General features: G+C 38.5%; 1 protein-coding gene across 4 annotated transcripts in view; it reads left to right on the top strand.

Annotated features, from left to right (window-relative positions):
- LOC128690826 (ubiquitin thioesterase otubain-like) overlaps positions 1-19,827 on the top strand; it is a 78,522-nt gene extending 58,695 nt beyond the window's left edge. For all 4 annotated transcript variants that reach the window (XM_053779562.2, XM_053779560.2, XM_053779563.2 and 1 more), the window contains 2 exons: positions 15,687-15,881; positions 16,716-19,827. In XM_053779562.2, coding sequence (XP_053635537.1) covers positions 15,687-15,881; positions 16,716-16,916 — 396 coding nt within the window. In that variant the 3' untranslated portion in view covers positions 16,917-19,827. The remainder of the gene's footprint in view (positions 1-15,686; positions 15,882-16,715) is intronic.
- The last annotated feature ends 1,753 nt before the right edge of the window (positions 19,828-21,580 follow it).

Below are 21,580 nucleotides of genomic sequence, written 5' to 3'. Positions count from 1 at the left end.
TCGTGCTAAATTTGACAGCGCTAGAATTTTGGCGTAGATCTACGGTTTGGACACTCAACATGAAGCCGTAGATCTATGGGACGGACCCTGAAAGGGTTAATGTAAAATAAGACATTTAATGTGTGCAAGAGTGATTATTATTAGTACAATGGACCCTCGGTTTTCGTAGTTAATCTGTTCCAGAGTCATCGGCCAAAACCAAAACCATTTTCCCCATAAGAAATAATGTAAATAGAATTAATTCGTTCCAGACACCCAGAAGTATCAACAAAAACATTTTTTTACCTTAAAGATAGATTTACATGCACAATGAACATTACACATGACACTTACCTTTATTGAAGGCTGTTGTTGCTGGAAGGAAGACAGGAAGGAGAAAAGAAGTGAAGAGAGGTTATTCTTTGGAAGCGGAATCCCCCTCATAAGGACTCTAGGTACCAAGTCCTTATCTGGGGTCACTTCCCTCCTTTGTTTTTTAATGCCACTAGGACCAGCGTGAGTCACTTGACCCCTGTTGCACAAAATATTTGTCCAGAGTGCTCTGTTTCTGGCATCTCTTTAAGATTTGCCTAAAATGGGACATGGCATTGTCATTGTAAAAGTCACCAGTACAGATTGCAACAGCTTTCTCAGGGTGATGTTGCTCCACAAATGAATGCACTTTAGTCCATACTGTACAAATCTCCTTAATCTTTGAAGAAGGCACCTTCTTCCATCTCTCTTCCTCCTCCTCTGAAGCAATTTCCTCAGCTGTGGTCTGTTGCTGTTGCAGATGAAGCTCTTGCAGCTCATCAGTGGTTAGCTCTTCATTGTGGTCCTCCACCAACTTTTCCACATCGTCGCCGCTCACATCCAACCCCTTGGAATTCCCCAATGCCACAATTGATTGCACGACAGGTGTAGGGTCGACAGGGACAGCCTCAAACACTTCAAAATCCTTCTTTTGGACACAATCTGGCCACAATTTTCTCCAAGCAGAGTTCATCGTTCTGGAAGTCACTTCCGGCCAAGCCTTATCTATAAGGCCTATGCAGTGGAAGATATTGAAGTGAGTCTTCCAAAACTCTCTTAGGGTCAATTCAGAGTCCAAGGTTATGTCAAAGCACCTTTGAAATGTGCTTTGGTGTACAGTTTTTTTGAAGTGTGCAATGATCTGCTGGTCCATGGGCTGGATGAGAAGAGTGGTGCTAGGAGGCAAGAACTTCACTGTTACAAAACTGAATTCCTTAGACAGTTGGTCTTCCAAGTCTGGAGGATGAGCAGGAGCATTGTCCATTAACAGGAGGCACTGGAGTGGCAATTTATTATCCAGGAGGTATTTCTTCACTCGGGCCAAACACTTCATTGAACTATTCCAGGAAAATTTCCCTAGTGACCCATGTCTTACTGATAGCTTTCCACATCACACACAATTTACTTTTGACAACACTGTTTTTCTTGAACACCCTGGGATTTTCAGAGTGATACACGAATAAAGGCTTCACTTTGAAATCCTCACTAGCATTACCACACAACAAGAGAGTTAGCCTGTCTTTAATTGTCTTGTGTCCTGGGAGTGCCTTTTTCTCCTGTGTGATGTAGGTTCTCTTTGGCATTTTCTTCTGTTTTGTCACAATTGAACACTTGTTGGGGTTGGAATTTTTCAGCCTCTACATAACATTTGAATTCCCGCACAAATTTTTCAGCCACTTGTTTGTCTGAACTGGCACCCTCACTATGCCTAACAACACTGTGTGTACCACTTCGCTTCTTGAATTTTTCGAACCAGCCTTTGCTGGCCTTAAATTCACCAACATCAGCACTCGTTCCAGGCAGTTTCTTTATGAGATCGTCATGCAACTGCCTTGCTTTTTCACAAATTATCGACTGCACTACACTATCTCCCGCTAACTGTTTCTGTTTGATCCACACCAACAACAATTTCTCCACATCTTCAGTTGTTTGGGATCTCTGTTTCTTTATTGCATTCACCCCTTTCACATCAGCTTCCACGATTTCTTTTCTCTTTGCCAAAATGGAACTGATGGTTGATGGCGCCTTCCTGTACATCCTGCCGAGGTCAGCAATACATATGCCGTATTTTCTTAGGATTTCTTTTTTTCATTTCTACCATGTTCCTAACTTTCTTTACCAAAGCACTGGCACTAGGAGCTTTCTTTGGGGCCATGGTCACTTATTTAGCAGTCACACACATTAAACAAGTGGCAAAAACAATGGATTATTACAAAATGTTTCATATGACCAGGCAGGATATGTTCACTCAAACAATGCTACACTGGCTGAGAATGGCGTGGGAGGCGGCTTTGTCTGTGCTGGGCACTGACAGGTTCCATATGATCGACAAAAACGGAGGTAATCGACGAAAACAGAACCAAAAAATAGACAAAAAAGTCGGCCAAAACCGAAATCAGTGATAATGGAGATCAATGAAAATGGAGGGTCCTCTCCACCTGGCAACCACACCTCCATAGTGTATAAACAGCATATTTATATGCTCTGTAACGTGTTTCTTGTATAATTTTGAAGAAAATATAGATGGATTAATGAAAATGTATATATTGACGTAAAATAAGACATTTAATGTGCCAAGAGTGATTGTTATGTAGTATTACTTTGGTGTTAAGACTAGAGAGACACTCTTAGTGATTTTAATGTGTACCTACACACCAACACAGTGTGTAAGTATATTTAGGTACAGGTACACAAGTATTATTATCAGAACACACACAAAATATGCAATAACTTTAAAACGCTTGAAATTTTGGAAAATTTCCGGAAATAATTGAGAGAGGTGCTCATGGAGAATGTTAACAAATGGGTTGCACGCGCCGTATTTCAAAGACAGCTTGCCGTATAGAAGGTTTTGGTCATAATTTGAAATCGCAGTATTAGCGGAATGCCATAAGGCGAAACGCCATAAAGTGGGGCCCTACTGTATGCTGCTGTGTATGATAATCTGTGTAATTGTATTTGTGTATACCTGAATAAACTTACTTCTACAGTGAACCCTCGGGTAATAACGTCGTCGGATAATGGAAAAAATCAGATAGCAACACGTTTTTGCATCAAAATATTGGCTCGGTTACTGAAAAAGAACTCGGTTAACCCTTCATTGAGCAATTTGAGGCATTAGAATTTCAAACTTAACACCCTAGAGTGGATAGAGTATCTCAGTAGAAGTTGAATGAGGCTATATACGTAAATGGAATTCTGATGGTTAGTTTTCAAGCAATTGCTAATCTCCGAAAGTCGAATATTTTTGCCCGTGCCCGAAATAGGGACTATAAATTTGAATGTTGCAAACTTGCAATTGTTAATAAAACACCCAATAACTATTTTTTTAATTTATTACACAAACAGACAATATCAAAAACATAAATGGAACTTGTATCAAAACATTTTGTAAGTAGCACTAGAAAAATATAAATATGAAATGAATAGCAACAAGGACACATTGCAAAGGGATAAAACTTTCAAGTCCGATATTCTTGAGTTTCCTGAGGAAGAGCAATCATTCTATATTACTAATTGCTAGAATAAAAGTTTATCAAGCTATTTTTATCCTTTATGCATAGATTTACTTTGCATACAGAACAGTAGAATGAGGATGTAACAAACTTTTCTTTCTGCTGCAATACTTGCAACTAAGCAGCTTGCCTAGCACTGGCTAGTAATTTCTGCTTTTTGGCTGGCCTTTCTAACTCCTATCACTTGACACCTCGGCATCCAGTGGCAAGTATTCATCGCCACTATCAAGCAATTCTGGGTCATCTACCTCTGGTTCTGAGTCACTGTCATTCAAAATACAGACATATTTTGACCTGGTGTTGGAGGGCTCCCCATAAAACAATTTCTCATTGATTTGGAAGGACAATAAAAATGTTCTGTATAGATCCAGACCACTACAGAATTCATATATGCAATAGAAATTTTTTTATTAATATTTATTTTACTGAAAGTGAACTATGTCACTAAAAGGGCAGAGACGAAAATTTTCGCCCTTCATTTGTTGTTGCACTTTTTTCAACTGCATGCTACACTCACATTATGCTTCACACGGACTTTATGTATATATCAAAATACAGTATGCCTAAACTATTCATGTACGCACTAAACACAACAACCAGTACTTACCGACATTGTAGAGGGTAAAATCCAGGAGTATATTAGTGACACTGGATGGAAAAAACCCACTCTGGGCGATGCCAAGCCACAAGTGTTTACATTTTGTTCTCTCAGCCAATGGGAAGCCGACAAACGCCATCACCACTTAGCTGAAGCGACTCAGGGAAGGCTTGTGATTGGTTAGAATTAAGGAATGGGAATCCAGATGCGCGGCGCGAGTAGGATGACACGTGTAAAGGTGCACGTGTTTAAGCGCGAAAATTGTCGCTGCTGCGCGACAAAGGGGTTAAGGACATTCGTCTCGAACGTGTCAGCATGGCGTGAGTGGCCTGGAGACTCCATGTACAGCTAGAGTGCCACTGCTGGCGACATCAACAATGTCAGTGTTGTGTCCCATTTTAGGGAAATCTTAAAGACGCCAGAAACGGAGCTCTCTGGACAGATTTTTGGTGCGACTGGGGTCCAATGACTCTCAAGCTGGTCCTAGTGGCATTAAGAAACAAAGAAGGAAGGTAACCCAAGAAAAGGACTTCTTACCTGAAGTCTTTACGGAAGGAGATTCCCCTTCTAAACAATTGTAAACTCCTCCATCCTCTGCCCTCCTCCCATCTCATCACTCATCAATACATCTTTAATAAAGGTAAGTGTCATTTCAGTATTGCTTATTCTGCAGGACACACGATCACAACACAAGACACATCTCTTTTTGATATACCTTGTGTCCATATCACACTGTGTAAAAACTCTATGCACATAAAGGGCCCCAAAATATGGAATTCATTACCAGAAGATAGTAAAGTAACCTAGTCTGTAAATCAATTTAAGACTCTTCTCAAAAGCCACTTAATCACCCTAGACTAAATGCTCAGTACACATTTACTCACCTATGTACTCCCACATCATAACTGAAACAATCACATTGAACCTTTTATCCATTGTTGACAGGAATATAATTGAATCATTGTTTTTCACAAAAGCATTTTAGAATATAAATACATATATCTTTGTATTATACAAATTTTGATTCATTTATAATTAATATTCTACTGTACAACTATGAAATAATTACTGTCCTACTGTGCAACTATGATATACTACTCCTTAGTATTAAGTAGAATGTAAGCCAATAATGTTAAGTTGGCCCATAATGCCAAGGCATAATAGAGGCTCTCTTTGCATTGCAACCCACTATTGTATATACACAATCTCAATGTACTGTTTGCAAAGACATAAAATAAAAAATAAAAATTATGCCTAGGCATTATGGGCCAACTCATTGTGTTTGTGAATTCGGTTACTTGTGGGTCCTGGTCGTGTAGTATGTTTGTTGAAATCTCCTGTTAGTAGTAGGTGGTCTTTATTCATGTGTGCATCAGTAATCATGTTTCCTAGTTTTTCACTAAAGTGAAAAAAATATTTGACTGTGGTACTCTGTAGATGTTTATAACTCTGAGGGTTTTTGCAGGTCTTTTGATCTAAATTTGGCTATGATATATTCTCCATGTTCATCCCTTGTGCAAAATTTATTGATGCATTCGAGTTGATTTGAGTATAGTATACAGCTGTTCCTCCCCCTTGCTGGCCTGTTCTACAGTTGTGTATGGCCATGTAGCCAGGAATGGTACAGAAATCTGTAATATCAGGCTTAAGCCAGGTTTCTGTGAGTGCGATGATTGATATATCATCACACATACGTCAACAAGTCTTCAGTAAAGGTAAAAGTGATGTTAAATGTTCATTTATCCATTTCATTAGTCATTTATATTTATTTCTCATTGGTTTCTGTATGCAAAACTACAGTTATTCTCTATAAAATGTATTTTTTAATATTTTTGGGTGTCTGGAATGCATTAATTGGATTTACATTATTTCTTATGGGAAATATTGCTTCAGTTTTTGTACAATTTGGTTTTTGTCAGACTTTCTGGAACGAATTAATCACGAAAACTGAGGTTCCGCTGTAAATGAATAACTTCCAAGATAATCAACAAAAACGAGTGTATATCATAGTTAGCCCTGTACTACAATACGTTTTCTCTTTTGACTCACGAAATCGTAATGACACGATCGCGGGTTCTATCCCCGCCCGTGGTAAGGTTTGTTTTCTCTTTGAGGGTCCGTCCCATAGATCTACGGCTTTACATTCAGGGTCCAAACCGTAGATCTACGTCATGAGCTCAGCTCACTCTGATAAACTGTGAGTGGTACATTTGGGCTTAGATATGAGAGAATACATCTATGTGGTATGTGTGCACCCCATAAAACAGATCCTGCAGCACGCTGTGTATAATGAGAGAAAAAAACTGAAATCATGATTTTTCTATTAAAACAGCGACTTTGCAGTGTTTTTTCGTATGTTTTTTATAGTTCTATTTGCGATTTCTTGGTCTCATTTGATAGAATGGAAGACATATTACAGAAATAGAGATGATTTTGATTGATTTTAGCACTGGAAATGGCTTGAAACTGAGCTCAAAGTAGCAGAAATGTTAAATTTTTGCCGATATTCAAGAGTAAACAAACGACCTCACACTTCTAATACACACCAGCTGGTGGGTCTAATATGCATTCACAAATATGGTGATGATATATATACAATTATTACAGTATTGCATAACAGTAAATCTTCTATTTTTTGGTGTGAATAAAAATTCATTATGTGAATAAAAAATCAAAACGGAATTTATTTGTAAAGCCTCAAAACATAACTAATGAACAGAGGAAATGTTAGTTTAGTTCCAGGAATACCTACATTGTTTATTCTGGACCCTATTTTGAAATTGGAATATTTTGAACTTTGTGTTAAATTGGCCAAATTAACAATTTCCGATCACTTTAATTTGTAGTTGAAACAGTTGACTTGGCGATTTCTTGTGCTCAATCGATAGAATAGAAGTAATACTAGTGAAATAGCTAAGAATTTTGTTGACTGGAATAATGTAATTGGCCTAAAATGGGAGTCAAAGTCGGCAAAATTGCCGATTCGTAAATATCGCTGACACATCAAAATTCGCGAGAGCATAATTTCGTCAATTTCCCATCAAATTTCGTACTTTTTGTTTTATTACCTTCGCAAAAAGATTCTCTACCATTTCATAAGAAAAAATAAAAAAATTTTTTTTTTAAATTCTTGGACACTGGGGCACCACTTCAGATTTGGGCCTTGGACCCTGAAGGGGTTAATTTAAGCCCCCCAAGACGGGGATGGGAGGATGTTACTTTTATCCTATATCATCTATTATTATTATTCATTCTGGAGTAAATACCTTGATTTTATATTATTTATGTTGTCTATTATGTCATATTAGATCAGTTGTGATAGGTAAATAAGCCATAGCAAAGAGGTGAACTCCTTCCTTGGATTCGACAAACTGGAGCTGCAAATTCCAGAGATGGCTAAATACATCAACGTACAAGAACAACAAGTCACCACATTAATTCAAGAAGTGCAGGAATTAAGAACAGCAAACGGCTTACTCACCCAGGAAGTACAACAACTCAAAGCTGCCAACGACAATTCCTTGACGAATTCACTACCCTAGAAGGTAAAAATAACAGCCACACTGAAACTGAGCACACCATCAATAGCCTTCGAGAGCAAGTCACTAAACCAAACTCCACCCTCATAGAAGAAAGATCACGAGTTGAGCTCCAACTCGCCGATATCATCAACAACTTCCAAGACCATAATGACCAACAACAGCTCTCTGATGCTGTTGTAGTTAATAGCAACCATCTCCCACCTACAGTAACCCAAGAGACATGCACACAGACCACTCTACAACTTATTAAGGACCACCTTCACCTAAACATATGTAGTGATGAAGTAAAAGATGATGGGCTACCAAGCAGGGGAAAAAAAGTGCTATTAAAATTCAACACTAGCTTGTCAAGGAATAACCTGTTAAAAACATCCATATATATGAAATTCGAGGTATATGTCAATGAGAGCCTTGCCAAAACAAGGCAAAACTTTTATCGGTTAAGAAAATCATGCCACAACCAAAAAATCCATCAGTGCTTTGTGAGGGACAGTAAAATTGCAGTTGGGAAAGTACCCACTGGGAAGAGGTACTTCATCTCTATGGCATATGAACTAAAAAAGTTTCTTAATGAGGCTGGTTTAACAGACTCAGAGTAAGGTGCAGTTTATACCTACCGTCCATTAATAGTGTTGTGAAACACTCTGTAACTGTTGTATTCTGCCATAAAATTTGTTGCTTAAATTCTAATACCCTCATACTACTTTTGTTTTGTATTTCACTTTTGTATTCAATTATCACTCTACCTGTCTTAATTGTTTTTAATCTCCGCATAATCTCCAATATTGCCCTTTCTTATCACTTTCACTAGTTTATACATTTGTAATTTACCATATCATTGCCCTTTCACCATTTATAATACTGTTAGTATCTTTTATTACAACTTATTTTTATTTTACTTTTTAAAAATATGTTGTTGCCAAATACTCCAATTTACAGTTTATTAATACCTTTTATTAATATCTGTCATTACCATCTTATTGTTATATCACTGCTAAAACCCATATAGTCTTTAATCTAAAAATGTGCATTTTTTTTTTCTAGTAACTGTTGTAAACAACTTAAGTTAGCTTTAGTGCAATAACAAGTCATAGTCTGGTGCTACATTATCTTACAATTTTTGTGTTAATAGCTTTATACGTAGTAAATACTATAGTTCATTAATAGCTTAATACATTGTCAACACTTAAGTTCATTATGTCTATTATTTTCTACACTCTACACCCAACCAACATCCATTAACTACACACTTGTCCAAACATCCCCTTATTACAGATATCATTATTGGAGCTCAACATACTATAAATAATACAAATAATTACCATTTTACCGTCCTGCCAAGTGAGTGTAAAACGGAAGCCTGTAATTGTTTTACATGATGGTAGGATTGCTGGTGTCCTTTTTTTCTGTCTCATGAACATGCAAGATTTCAGTTATGTCTTGCTACTTCTACTTACACTTGGGTCACACTACACATACATGTACAAGCACATATATACACACCCCTCTGGGTTTTCTTCTATTTTCTTTCATATCTTATTCTTGTTTATTTCCTCTTATCTCCATGGGGAAGTGGAACAGAATTCTTCCTCCGTAAGCCATGCGTGTTGTAAGAGGCGACTAAAATGCCGGGAGCAAGGGGCTAGTAACCCTTTCTCCTGTATATATTACTAAATGTAAAAGGAGAAACTTTAATTTTTCCTCTTGGGCCACCCCACCTCGGTGGGATATGGCCAGTGTATTGAAAGAAAGAAAAAGAATTACCATTTTACCGTCCTGCCAAGTGAGTGTAAAATGAAAGCCTTTAATTGTTTTACATGATGGTAGGATTGCTGGTGTCCATTTTTCTGTCTCATGAACATGCAAGGTTTCAGGTACGTCTTGCTACTTCTACTTACACTTAGGTCACACTACACATACATGTACAAGCATATATATATATACACACCCCTCTGGGTTTTCTTCTATTTTCTTACTACGTAGTTCTTATTCTTGTTTATTTCCTCTTATCTCCATGGGGAAGTGGAACAGAATTCTTCCTCCGTAAGCCATGTGTGTTGTAAGAGGTGACTAAAATGCCGGGAGCAAGGGGCTAGTAACCCTTTCTCCTGTATATATCACTAAATGTAAAAGGAGAAACTTTCGTTTTTCCTTTTGGGCTACCCCGCCTCGGTGGGATACAGCCGGTGTGTTGAAGGAAAGAAGAAGAATTACCATTTAACCTAAATGCTGAATGATCAAATAAACCCAGATTTAAATCTATATAATCTATCTCCCAATCAAAATTTAATGGAAAGTAACTGCCTCTGTTACACAGCATCACAAGCCAGCACTGTTCTAAGTAATGCCAGAAATATTATAGTTCTCAGTTACAATATTAGATCCCTAAGTAAACATTGGGATGACCTCCTTGCACTCCTTGAGTCCCTAAAGGCAACCTTCTCCTGTATTATTCTCACTGAAACCTGGCTTAAGCAGGACACAGTAGATATATACCAACTACCAGGATACACAGCAATCCACCACTGCAGACCATACCAAGTTGGGGGTGGTATTGCCATCTACAACTCCAATTAACTATCATGTTGCACCACCACTTGCTATAGTGATGAATATGGAGAATACATTTTTGCAAATTTTACTATAAAAAACCTTAAGACTCCTATGACAATCGGTGCCATTTACCAGATGCCTCATACAAATATCCCAAATTTTAGCAATAAATTATAGATGCTAATCATAAACAACCAAATGAACAAACACCACCTTCTCCTAGCCGGAGACTTTAACATTAACCTTGGCCTAACAGACGACCAGCTAGTAACAGATTTCATCAACAATATGAATACACTACTCATACCAACTATAACAAAACTAAGCATTCTAACCAAGACAAGTGCAACCATAATTGACCATATATGGACTAATATATTAGCCCCCCCTTAAATAAGGAATAATCACGGACAGCACTACTGGCCACTACCTCACCTTCCTCTTAACAAACATTGGTAAACAACCACTGGAATACAACAAAGTCTCTTTTAACTTCACAGCAGAGCTAGGTACGATTGACTGGCCTACAGAATTCTCCGAAGCTAATGGTATCGATGATTGGATAGACATACATGTACAGTGGACCCCCGGTTTACGATATTATTTCATTCCAGAAGTATGTTCAGGTGCCAGTACTGAACGAATTTGTTCCCATAAGGAATACTGTGAATTAGATAGTCCATTTCAGACCCCCAAACATACACGTACAAATGCACTTACATAAATACACTTACATAATTGGTCGCATTGGGAGGTGATCGTAAAGCGGGGGTCCACTGTATTTCTAAACAAACTACTTAGACTGTATAACAAACATTGTCCCATAAAAATGAAACAGATTATGAATAAACAGCTAGGTTGCCCATGACTAACCAACAGCATGCTAAGATCCATTGATAAAAAAATCTGTATGAAAAACAATATAGACAGGACTTAATAAACAAAATTATTATTAAACAATACACATCAGTTCTAACCAACCTAATGAGAAAAGCCAAGCAATTGTACTACTCCAGTAGATTCACCGAAACAAAAGGAGATGTAAAAAAGACCTGGAAGACACTCGTATTCTAGGCACCCATATATAAAAAAAAACTAGGGATATTGTCCTAGCCAAACTAAATGAAGTCCAACAACATCCTATTAATACAATTAACAAGATAAATGACTTTTTCAACCCTAGGATCAAATCTCGCCAGTAAAATCCCAGGTACTAACGCCCAAGCAAGCGATTACTTAGATGGGAATTTCCCAACCTCCTCCTATCTTAAACCAACCAAGCCCACAGAAGTCACAACAATTATTAAATCACTTAAAAATATATCAGGAAATCTGGCTAAAGTTCCTACATTATTGTACAAACAAGCAGCTCGTGTTCTCTCACCTGCTATTTCATTACTCTTTAACAAATCACTAGAAACCAGTACTTTCCTGGCACTACTCAAGATAGCCAGGGTCACACCAATACACAAAGGCGATAACCCCACAGACATAAACACCTACAGGCCAATTTCAAACTTACCATTGCTATCCAAATCCAAAATCTTTGAGAAGCTTATGCACAAGAGATTATATTCTTTTATAACAGAGCAAAGCATCCTCAACCCCTGCCAATTTGCCTTAAAAAAAAAAAAAAAGCACAAATGACACAATTGTAAAACTGCTAGACCTGCTTTGCACTGCACTTGAAAAAATGAATTTCCATTAGGACTCTCTATCAACCTAAGGAAAGCATTTGATACAGTAGACCATAGCATCCTACTCCACAAACTTGAACATTGGCATAAGCCACACACTTACATATTTCAAATCCTACCTAACTATCAGGCAGCAATATGTCTATTAAGGACACAACCTCATCAACAAGACCACTGGATATCGAAGTTACCAAAGGGAAGTGTCATAAGAACATAAGAAAGGAGGAACACTGCAGGAGGCCTGTTGGCCCATACTAGGCAGGTCCTTTACAATTCATCCCACTAACAAAACATTTGCCCAACCCAGTTTTCAATGCCACCCAAGAAATAAGCTCTGATGTGAAAGTCCCACTCAAATCCAACCCCTCCCACTCATGTACTTATCCAACCTAAATTTGAAACTACCCAAAGTCCCAGCCTCAATAACCCAACTAGGTAGACTGTTCCACTCATCAACTACCCTATTTCCAAACCAATACTTTCCTATGTCCTTTCTAAATCTAAACTTATCTAATTTAAATCCATTACTGCGGGTTCTCTCTTGGAGAGACATCCTCAAGACCTTATTAATATCCCCTTTATTAATACCTATCTTCCTTGAGCCCCTGCTCTTCCTCTTATACATCAATGATCTACCTAATGTTTCACAACACTTTATACTTCATCTCCCACCCTAATTTTGCCCCAACACTATTGTTAACAAAGAACTAGTAAAAATATCGACTTGGATGACTGCTAATAAACTTGCACTTAATACTGACAAAACCTTCTACATTCTGTTTGGGAACAGGCAGGTGCTGCCAAGCTGAACGTAACGATTGACACCACTCCTATTGCTAGACATAATGAAGGAAATTCCTGGGCCTGCACCTTGACAACAACCCGAAATTCGACACCCATATCCAACAAATAACAAAAAAAAAAAAGTATCCAAAACAGTTGGGATCCTCTCTCAGAGACGTTACTTCGTACCACAATCAGCCCTACTCAAACTATACTATTCACTCATCTATCCCTACCTCACCTATGCTATTTGTGTATGGGGATCAGCAGCAGCAACTTGCCTAAAGCCAATAATAACCCAACAGAAGCTGCAGTGAGAATTACCACACACTGCAATGCAACACAGCACACACTCACTGTTCAAAGACCTAAACCTACTCACCATACAGAACATTCACACCTACTGTTGTGCAATCTACATTTACAGAACTATAAACTCTAATTTTATCCCTGAACTAAAACAATTTCTTGATAGTTGCAACAGGACCCATAGACATGACACTAGACACAAAAATCTCTGACATTCTCCATGTCCAACTAAACCTACACAAAAATTTGTTGTACATAAAAGGGCCTAGAATCTGGAACTCCTTGTCTGAAAACTCTAGAACTGCGGACTCGACCACCATTTTCAAAACTACCATTAAAAAACATCTTGTCTCCCTAACACACCCCATCATCAGCTACCCAAATGAAAACCACCCAATTCTCTTTTTTGTATCATGAACACATCCAAAACAATATAGACTCACTCTCGTTATCTGTAATTCCCCCATAATTTACACATACACCCACCCAAATTACTGTAAACATAGAATTCCTAATATAGCTATTGCATATTAAATCTTAAGTTAAGCTTATTAAATCTTAAGTTAATCCTAAGTTTGTCTGAGATACTCTTCCAGTATGGCTTTAATAGAAACAATGTATCATGCCAAGACATTACTAAATCTACCATTTGTAATACAGTGGTACCCTGAGTTTCCAACTTTCTTCATTCCAGAAGGCTGTTCGAGTGCCGTTACCAAATGAATTTATTCCCATAAGGAATATTGTTATAGGTAGTAGGTTGGTAGACAGCAACCGCCCAGGGAGGTACTACCGTCCTGCCAAGTGAGTGTAAAACGAAAGCCTGTAATTGTTTTACATGATGGTAGGATTGCTGGTGTCTTTTTTTCTGGCTCATAAACATGCAAGATTTCAGGTACGCCTTGCTACTTCTTACACTTAGGTCACACTACACATACATGTACAAGCATATATATACACACCCCTCTGGGTTTTTTTCCATTTTCTTTCTAGTTCTTGTTCTTGTTTATTTCCTCTTATCTCCATGGGGAAGTGGAACAGAATTCTTCCTCCGTAAGCCATGCGTGTTGTAAGAGGCGACTAAAATGCCGGGAGCAAGGGGCTAGTAACCCCTTCTCCCATATAAATTACTAAATTTAAAAAGAGAAACTTTTGTTTTTCTTTTTGGGCCACCCTGCCTTGGTGGGATACGGCCGGTTTGTTGGAAAAAAAAAAAAGGAATATTGTAAATTAGATTAGTCCATTTCAGTCCCCCAAAAATACACTTACAAAAGCACTTACAATAATATGCTTACATAACTGGTGGAGTTGGGAGCAGTTCGAAATTCGGGGGTACCACTGTATTGTTATATGATTTGTACTACCTAACTACTTTAAACCTAATTATGTATGTACCTAACTGGGAATGTATCTAATTGCGTATCTAGTATGTTCAAATGTACTGCTCAAATATAACTTTTATCAATATAGCATAAGAATTAGTATTAGTCTGCCCGAAGTGCCAAGGCATGCTAGTGGCCATCTTTGTAATTAAAATCTTATAACATGTAAACCACACATTGTAAGCTTTATAAGGAAATTAATCTTTGAATTTGAATTGAATAGTGTTGATATTAGTGTAATAATAAAGCATATTCCCCCACATCACTAGACTCAGGAGCTCATAGCAACTGACAGTGGCTTCAAAGCCACCTTATCTTTTATGGACAATGTACTGTGTATGTGCTTTACACAAAGAGAAGCATTTCTTTTATTCGTTGGAACCATGGCTTGGGCTAAAAGTGAGCACGTTATAACAATAAATGGAGAAAAAGAAATTGAAATGACTTATGTAGCAAGTAGTGCAACCAGACAGTAGCAGCAGGTTGATGTGGCGACTCCAGAAATTTGAAATTATGCTAGTCGAAATTAGTGCCGGATTTCTGATGGAACCAGATAGCTGATTGCTGGATTAGTGATGGCCGACCTGTATTCTGCTTGGAAGGAATGGCAGAGTGGCCTTTAGTAGCACAAACACGTATCACAAAGTTCTATGCACAGTGCAAAGAATGATGAACCAAAAATTTGTCAGCAGACATTGAACTGCCTGTCAAATGTGCTCTTAGATTTGCTAATAACTTTCAAATATTTAATTTAGTGTTATGGTATGGGAAAGGGAAGCAGTAACGGTGTTCTCTAAGGTTATTGTAAATACAAACGTTGGCTGTGTTGGTGGCATTTACCACCAACACGTGTAATGAAGAGTTATCTAGTTATGAGTTCCTTGTCTGGTGGACAAGAAGGCCTTCAACTGTTGAAGGGTGTCTGCTTGTATCTTCTTTGGTATGTCTGACCTGTTCTCTGCAGGGGCCTTGTGTATGACCTGAAGCCATGGTAGGTAATTCTGTAAAAAATCATGATGTTTAGGCAGTGTAGTGATCAAGTTGCGAACATGTCCTTTGTCTGACCCTACACAGGTGATATAAGAGACTTCTCTATATGTTTACAGTTGAAATCCCTATAGTAAGATGGGATATATGTTTTATTATGGAAGAGATGCTTGTTTTTTTTCTGTAGACATAAAGCTTATTCTATTAAATGTAGATAATTATCATATGCTTATTACTGTTATATAACATAGATTGGCACTTTAATTATATTCATTCATTGTCTTAAATCCTTTAATATTTTATTGCAGTTTATGGAGGTTGTGAATGATTTGGAAGGCAGTGGCAGTGTAGGGCGTGTAGAAGCTGTTTGCAATGATGCTGGAACCTCTGACTACCTAGTAGTGTATCTGCGACTTCTTATCTCGGCACATCTCCAAAAGAATGCCGAATTTTTTAGCTTTTTCATCGAGGGTGGCAGAACAGTTGAGGAGTTCTGTAAACAGGTTAGTTTGAATGAAAGATGTTATAGGGTAGTCCTTTTCAGTCTTAAACTTAAAAATTATTTAGATCTGGCATTTGTAATGGCATGCCTAGTGATTAAAAGAACAGACAGTAGGTTTTATGTGATAGAATGTTTAGTGAATATGAAAACAAACAATAGCCTTTTATACCATTGTCTTTCTAGCTAGGCCAAAGTTATTAAAATGTGATGGAATAAGGAAGCTAACTACTGTACTGCAATATAATTTTCATTAATATTTCATGTGAACAATACTCACACACCTTTTTTTTTTTTCACTGCACTGGCCATATCCTACCGAGGCAGGATGACTTTAAAAGAAAAACGAAAATTTCTCTCTTTAAATTTAGTCATTTATCCAGAAGGGGTTACTAGCTCCTTGCTTCCAGCATTTTAGTCTCCTCTTATGACAGGCATGGCTTACGAAGAAAGAATTGTGTTCCACTCCTCATGGAGTACTCACACATCTCTTAGTTATTAAATTATTCTCTATTGATCGGCCTGTCAAATGTGTTCATAAGATATCTTGTGAAGTACAGTGGACCCCCGCATAACGATCACCTCCGAATGCGACCAATTATGTAAGTGTATTTATGTAAGTGCGTTTGTACGTGTATGTTTGGGGGTCTGAAATGGACTAATCTACTTCACAATATTCCTTATGGGAACAAATTCGGTCAGTACTGGCACCTGAACATACTTCTGGATTGAAAAAATATCGTTAACCGGGGGTCCACTGTACTAAAACATTGTCACATTTGCTTATAAAGACATATAATGATGATCAAAATTAATAATTAAAGAATGTTGCTTTCAGGAAGTAGAGCCAATGTATCGAGAATGTGACCATCTTCACATTGTAGCACTGACAGCTGCTATAGGTGTTGGTGTGAGAGTAATGTATTTAGATCGAGGAGAGGGAGCTGCTGTTGTATCTCATGATTTTCCAGAAGACAAGGAACCAATTATTCATCTGCTCTACCGCCCAGGACACTATGATATACTTTACAAGGCATAATATTAACTTAATTTAGCTCTGTTGAAATACAGTAATAGGATTTCATATACAGTATTGTATATTTTCTTCTCTTGGACAAGGGCAAAATTTTCCTTTGCTGCCTTCTTCAATGACATTTAAGTTATATAAAGTTGTATTCTTTTCAGTAGTATGTATCATTAATATACATAAAAGGTTTTAATTGCAGTCCATTATATATACCATTAAAATACCATTCAGTACTGTATTTCTAACAGTATTTCTGTGGTCAGGTTCCAGGGACCCCTACTGGAATAACCTGTCATTAACTCTCCCAATACACCAGGAGTAGACTAAGTACTGTAAGCACTTTTTGCCTGGTTAGTCATCTGTTTTTTTTCTCGTTAACACTTGTGCTTTCTTATTGTGCAGTCAATAAGCACTAATTCAATTCTTTAACCAGAGGTTTGGTAAGTTGCAGAAGGAAGATGGATGGGTAAGGATGGAATGAGGAGGAGGGGTAGGTAAGGGATGAGGAGAGGAGGAAATAAAGGTAAGTGGCCCAACCAGGGGGGTATAACATCTTTTAGGAGAGAAGAAGAGCAGGATGCGAGTGTGGGGGAGGTGCATGAGGCATTACATAGAATGAAAGGAGGTAAAGCAGCTGGAACTGACAGAATCAAGACCCAGTGGCCTGGTGGCTAAAGCTCCCGCTTCACACACGGAGGGCCCGGGTTCGATTCCCGGCGGGTAGAAACATTTCGACACGTTTCCTTACACCTGTTGTCCTGTTCACCTAGCAGCAAATAGGTACCTGGGTGTTAGTCGACTGGTGTGGGTTGCATCCTGGGGGACAAGATTAAGGACCCCAATGGAAATAAGTTAGACAGTCCTCGATGACGCACTGACTTTCTTGGGTTATCCTGGGTGGCTAACCCCCCGGGGTTAAAAATCTGAACGAAATCTTATCTTATCTTATCTTATCTTAAAGCAGGGGGGGATATAGTTTTGGAGTGGTTGGTATTTATGGTGTTCTGCTAATACGGATATTTCAAATTATGACCAAAACTCGCTGTGCGGCTCCCCCACCAGTTTGTTTACATTATCTGTGAGCTCCGTAAGCACCACATCTATCCATTATGTCTGGAAACTCCAAAATTTAAGTGCTTTTAAAAGTTATTTCATATATTATATATATATATATTTTTTTTATTAACACACTGGCCAATTCCCACCAAGGCAAGGTGGCCCGAAAAAGAAAAACTTTCACCATCATTCACTCCATCACTGTCTTGCCAGAAGGGTGTTTTACACTACAGTTTTTAAACTGCAACATTAATACCCCTCCTTCAGAGTGCAGGCACTGTACTTCCCATCTCCAGGACTCAAGTCCGGCCTGCCGGTTTCCCTGAATCCCTTCATAAATGTTACTTTGCTCACACTCCAACAGCACGTCAAGTATTAAAAACCATTTGTCTCCATTCACTCCTGTCAAACATGCTCACGCATGCCTGCTGGAAGTCCAAGCCCCTCGCTCACAAAACCACCTTTACCCCCTCCCTCCAACCTTTTCTAGGCCAACCCCTACCCCGCCTTCCTTCCACTACAGACTGATACACTCTTGAAGTCATTCTGTTTCGCTCCATTCTCTCTACATGTCCGAACCACCTCAACAACCCTTCCTCAGCCCTCTGGACAACAGTTTTGGTAATCCCGCACCTCCTCCTAACTTCCAAACTACGAATTCTCTGCATTATATTCACACCACACATTGCCCTCAGACATGACATCTCCACTGCCTCCAACCTTCTCCTCGCTGCAACATTCATCACCCATGCTTCACACCTATATAAGAGCGTTGGTAAAACTATACTCTCATACATTCCCCTCTTTGCCTCCAAGGACAAAGTTCTTTGTCTCCACAGACTTCTAAGTGCACCGCTCACCCTTTTCCCCTCATCAATTCTATGATTCACTTCATCTTTCATAGACCCATCCGCTGACATGTCCACTCCCAAATATCTGAATACATTCACCTCCTCCATACTCCCTCCCTCCAATCTGATATCCAATCTTTCATCACCTAATCTTTTTGTTATCCTCATAACCTTACTCTTTCCTGTATTCACTTTTAATTTTCTTCTTTTGCATACCCTACCAAATTCATCCACCAACCTCTGCAACTGCTCTTCAGAATCTCCCAAGAGCACAGTGTCATCAGCAAAGAGCAACTGTGACAACTGCCACTTTGTGTGATTCTTTATCTTTTAACTCCACGCCTCTTGCCAAGACCCTCGCATTCACTTCTCTTACAACCCCATCTATAAATATGTTAAACATCCACTGTGACATCACACATCCTTGTCTAAGGTCTACTTTTACTGGGAAATAATCTCCCTCTTTCCTACATACTCTAGCTTGAGCCTCACTATCCTTGTAAAAACTCTTCACTGCTCTCAGTAACCTACCCCCTACACCATACACCTGCAACATCTGCCACTTTGCCCCCCCTATCCACCCTGTCATATGCCTTTTCCAAATCCATAAATGCCACAAAGACCTCTTTAGCCTTATCTAAATACTGTTCACTTATATGTTTCACTGTAAACACCTGGTCCACACACCCCCTACCTTTCCTAAAGCCTCCTTGTTCATCTGCTGTCCTATTCTCCGTCTTACTCTTAATTCTTTCAATAATAACTCTACCATACACTTTACCAGGTATACTCAACAGACTTATCCCCCTATAATTTTTGCATTCTTTTGTCCCCTTTGCCTTTATACAAAGGAACTATGCATGCTCTCTGCCAATTCCTAGGTACCTTACCCTCTTCCATACATTTATTAAATAATTGCACCAACCACTCCAAAACTCTATCCTCACCTGCTTTTAACATTTCTATCTTTATCCCATCAATCCCATCTGCCTTACCCCCTTTCATTCTACCCACTCCCTCACGAACTCCCCACACTTGCAACTGGATCTTCCTCACTCCTGCAAGATGTTATTCCTCCTTGCCCTATACACGAAATCACAGCTTCCCTATCTTCATCAACATTTAACCCTTAAACGGTCCAAAGAGATTGACGTTCAAATTCATAGTGCTACAAAAGTAGATCTACTTTTTTTTACATATTTTCAAATATAAAAAAAAAATGTAGATAATTTTTTTTTACACGTTTTTAAATGTAAAACAAAAAAGATCTGCATTTTTTTACATACTTTCAGATGTTGAAAAAACGTATATATACGTTTGGACCATTTAAGGGTTAACAGAGTACTATATTATATATAGTACTCTGATAATTATACTACTTGCATATACCTGTACCTAAATATACTTACACACTGTGCTGGCATGCAGGTACACATTAAAATCAGTAAGAGTGTCTTACGTCTCGAGACGCCATATTAGTAATGATAGTAATAATACAGTGGAACCTTGGCTAACGATATTAATCCGTTCCAGAGAGCTCATCGTTAGACAAAATTGTCGTTAGCCGAATTAATTTTCCCCATAAGAAATAATGGAAATCCAATTAATCTGTTCCAGACAGCCAAAAGTATTAAAAAAAATATTTTTTTTTTCACGAAATATACATTTCCCTACAAAGAAAACAATGAGACATGCACAATAACTATATAAATAAATGTTAAAATGACACTTGCCTTTATTGAAGAGTACAGTGGACCCCCGGTTAACGATTTTAATCCGTGCAAGAGGGCTCATCGTTATGCGAAATAATCGTTATGCGAATCAATTTTCCCCATAAGAAATAATGGAAATAAAATTAATCCGTGCAAGACGCCCAAAAGTATGAAAAAAAATTTTTTTTACCACATGAAATGTTAATTTTAATACACACAAACTGAAAAAGGCATGCACAATTAAATGACACTTACTTTTATTGAAGATCTGGTGATGATTGATGGGATGGGAGGAGGGGAGAGAGTGTGTTAGTGTTTAGAAGGGGAATCCCCTTCCATTAGGACTTGAGGTAGTAAGTCCTTTTCTGGGGTTACTTCCCTTCTTCTTTTAATGCCACTAGGGCCAGCTTCAGAGTCACTGGACTTCTTTCGCACAAGATATCTGTCCATAGTGGCCTGTACCTCTCGTTCCTTTATGACTTGCCTAAAGTGTTTCACAACATTGTCAGTGTAATAATCACCAGCACGGCTTGCAATAGCTGTGTGAGGGTGATTTTCATCCATGAAGGTTTGCACTTCAAGCCACTTTGCACAGATTTCCTTAATCTTTGAAGTAGGCAACTTCTTCAATTTCTCTCTCCCCTCCTCCGAAGCAATTTCCTCAGGTGTGGCCTCTTGCTGTTGAAGTTGATCTAGCAGCTCATCAGTGGTTAGTTCTTCATTGTCCTCCTCCACCAACTCTTCCACATCCTCCCCACTAACCTCCAACCCCAAGGACTTTCCCAATGCCACAATGGATTCCTCAACTGGCACAGGATTCTCAGGGTTAGCCTCAAACCCTTCAAAATCCCTTTTGTCTACACATTCTGGCCACAGTTTCTTCCAAGCAGAGTTCAAGGTCCTCTTTGTCACTTCCTCCCAAGCCTTACCTATAAGGTTTACACAATTGAGGATATTAAAGTGATCTCTCCAAAACTCTCTTAGAGTCAGTTGAGTTTCTGAGGTCATTACAAAGCACCTTTCAAACAGAGCTTTTGTGTACAGTTTCTTGAAGTTG

The sequence above is a fragment of the Cherax quadricarinatus genome, chromosome 24 (assembly GCF_038502225.1).
Source record: "Cherax quadricarinatus isolate ZL_2023a chromosome 24, ASM3850222v1, whole genome shotgun sequence".
NCBI classification, from domain to species: Eukaryota; Metazoa; Arthropoda; class Malacostraca; order Decapoda; family Parastacidae; genus Cherax; species Cherax quadricarinatus.
Note: the sequence above shows the minus strand (reverse complement) of the source record. Positions and strands in the feature narration are given on the sequence as shown.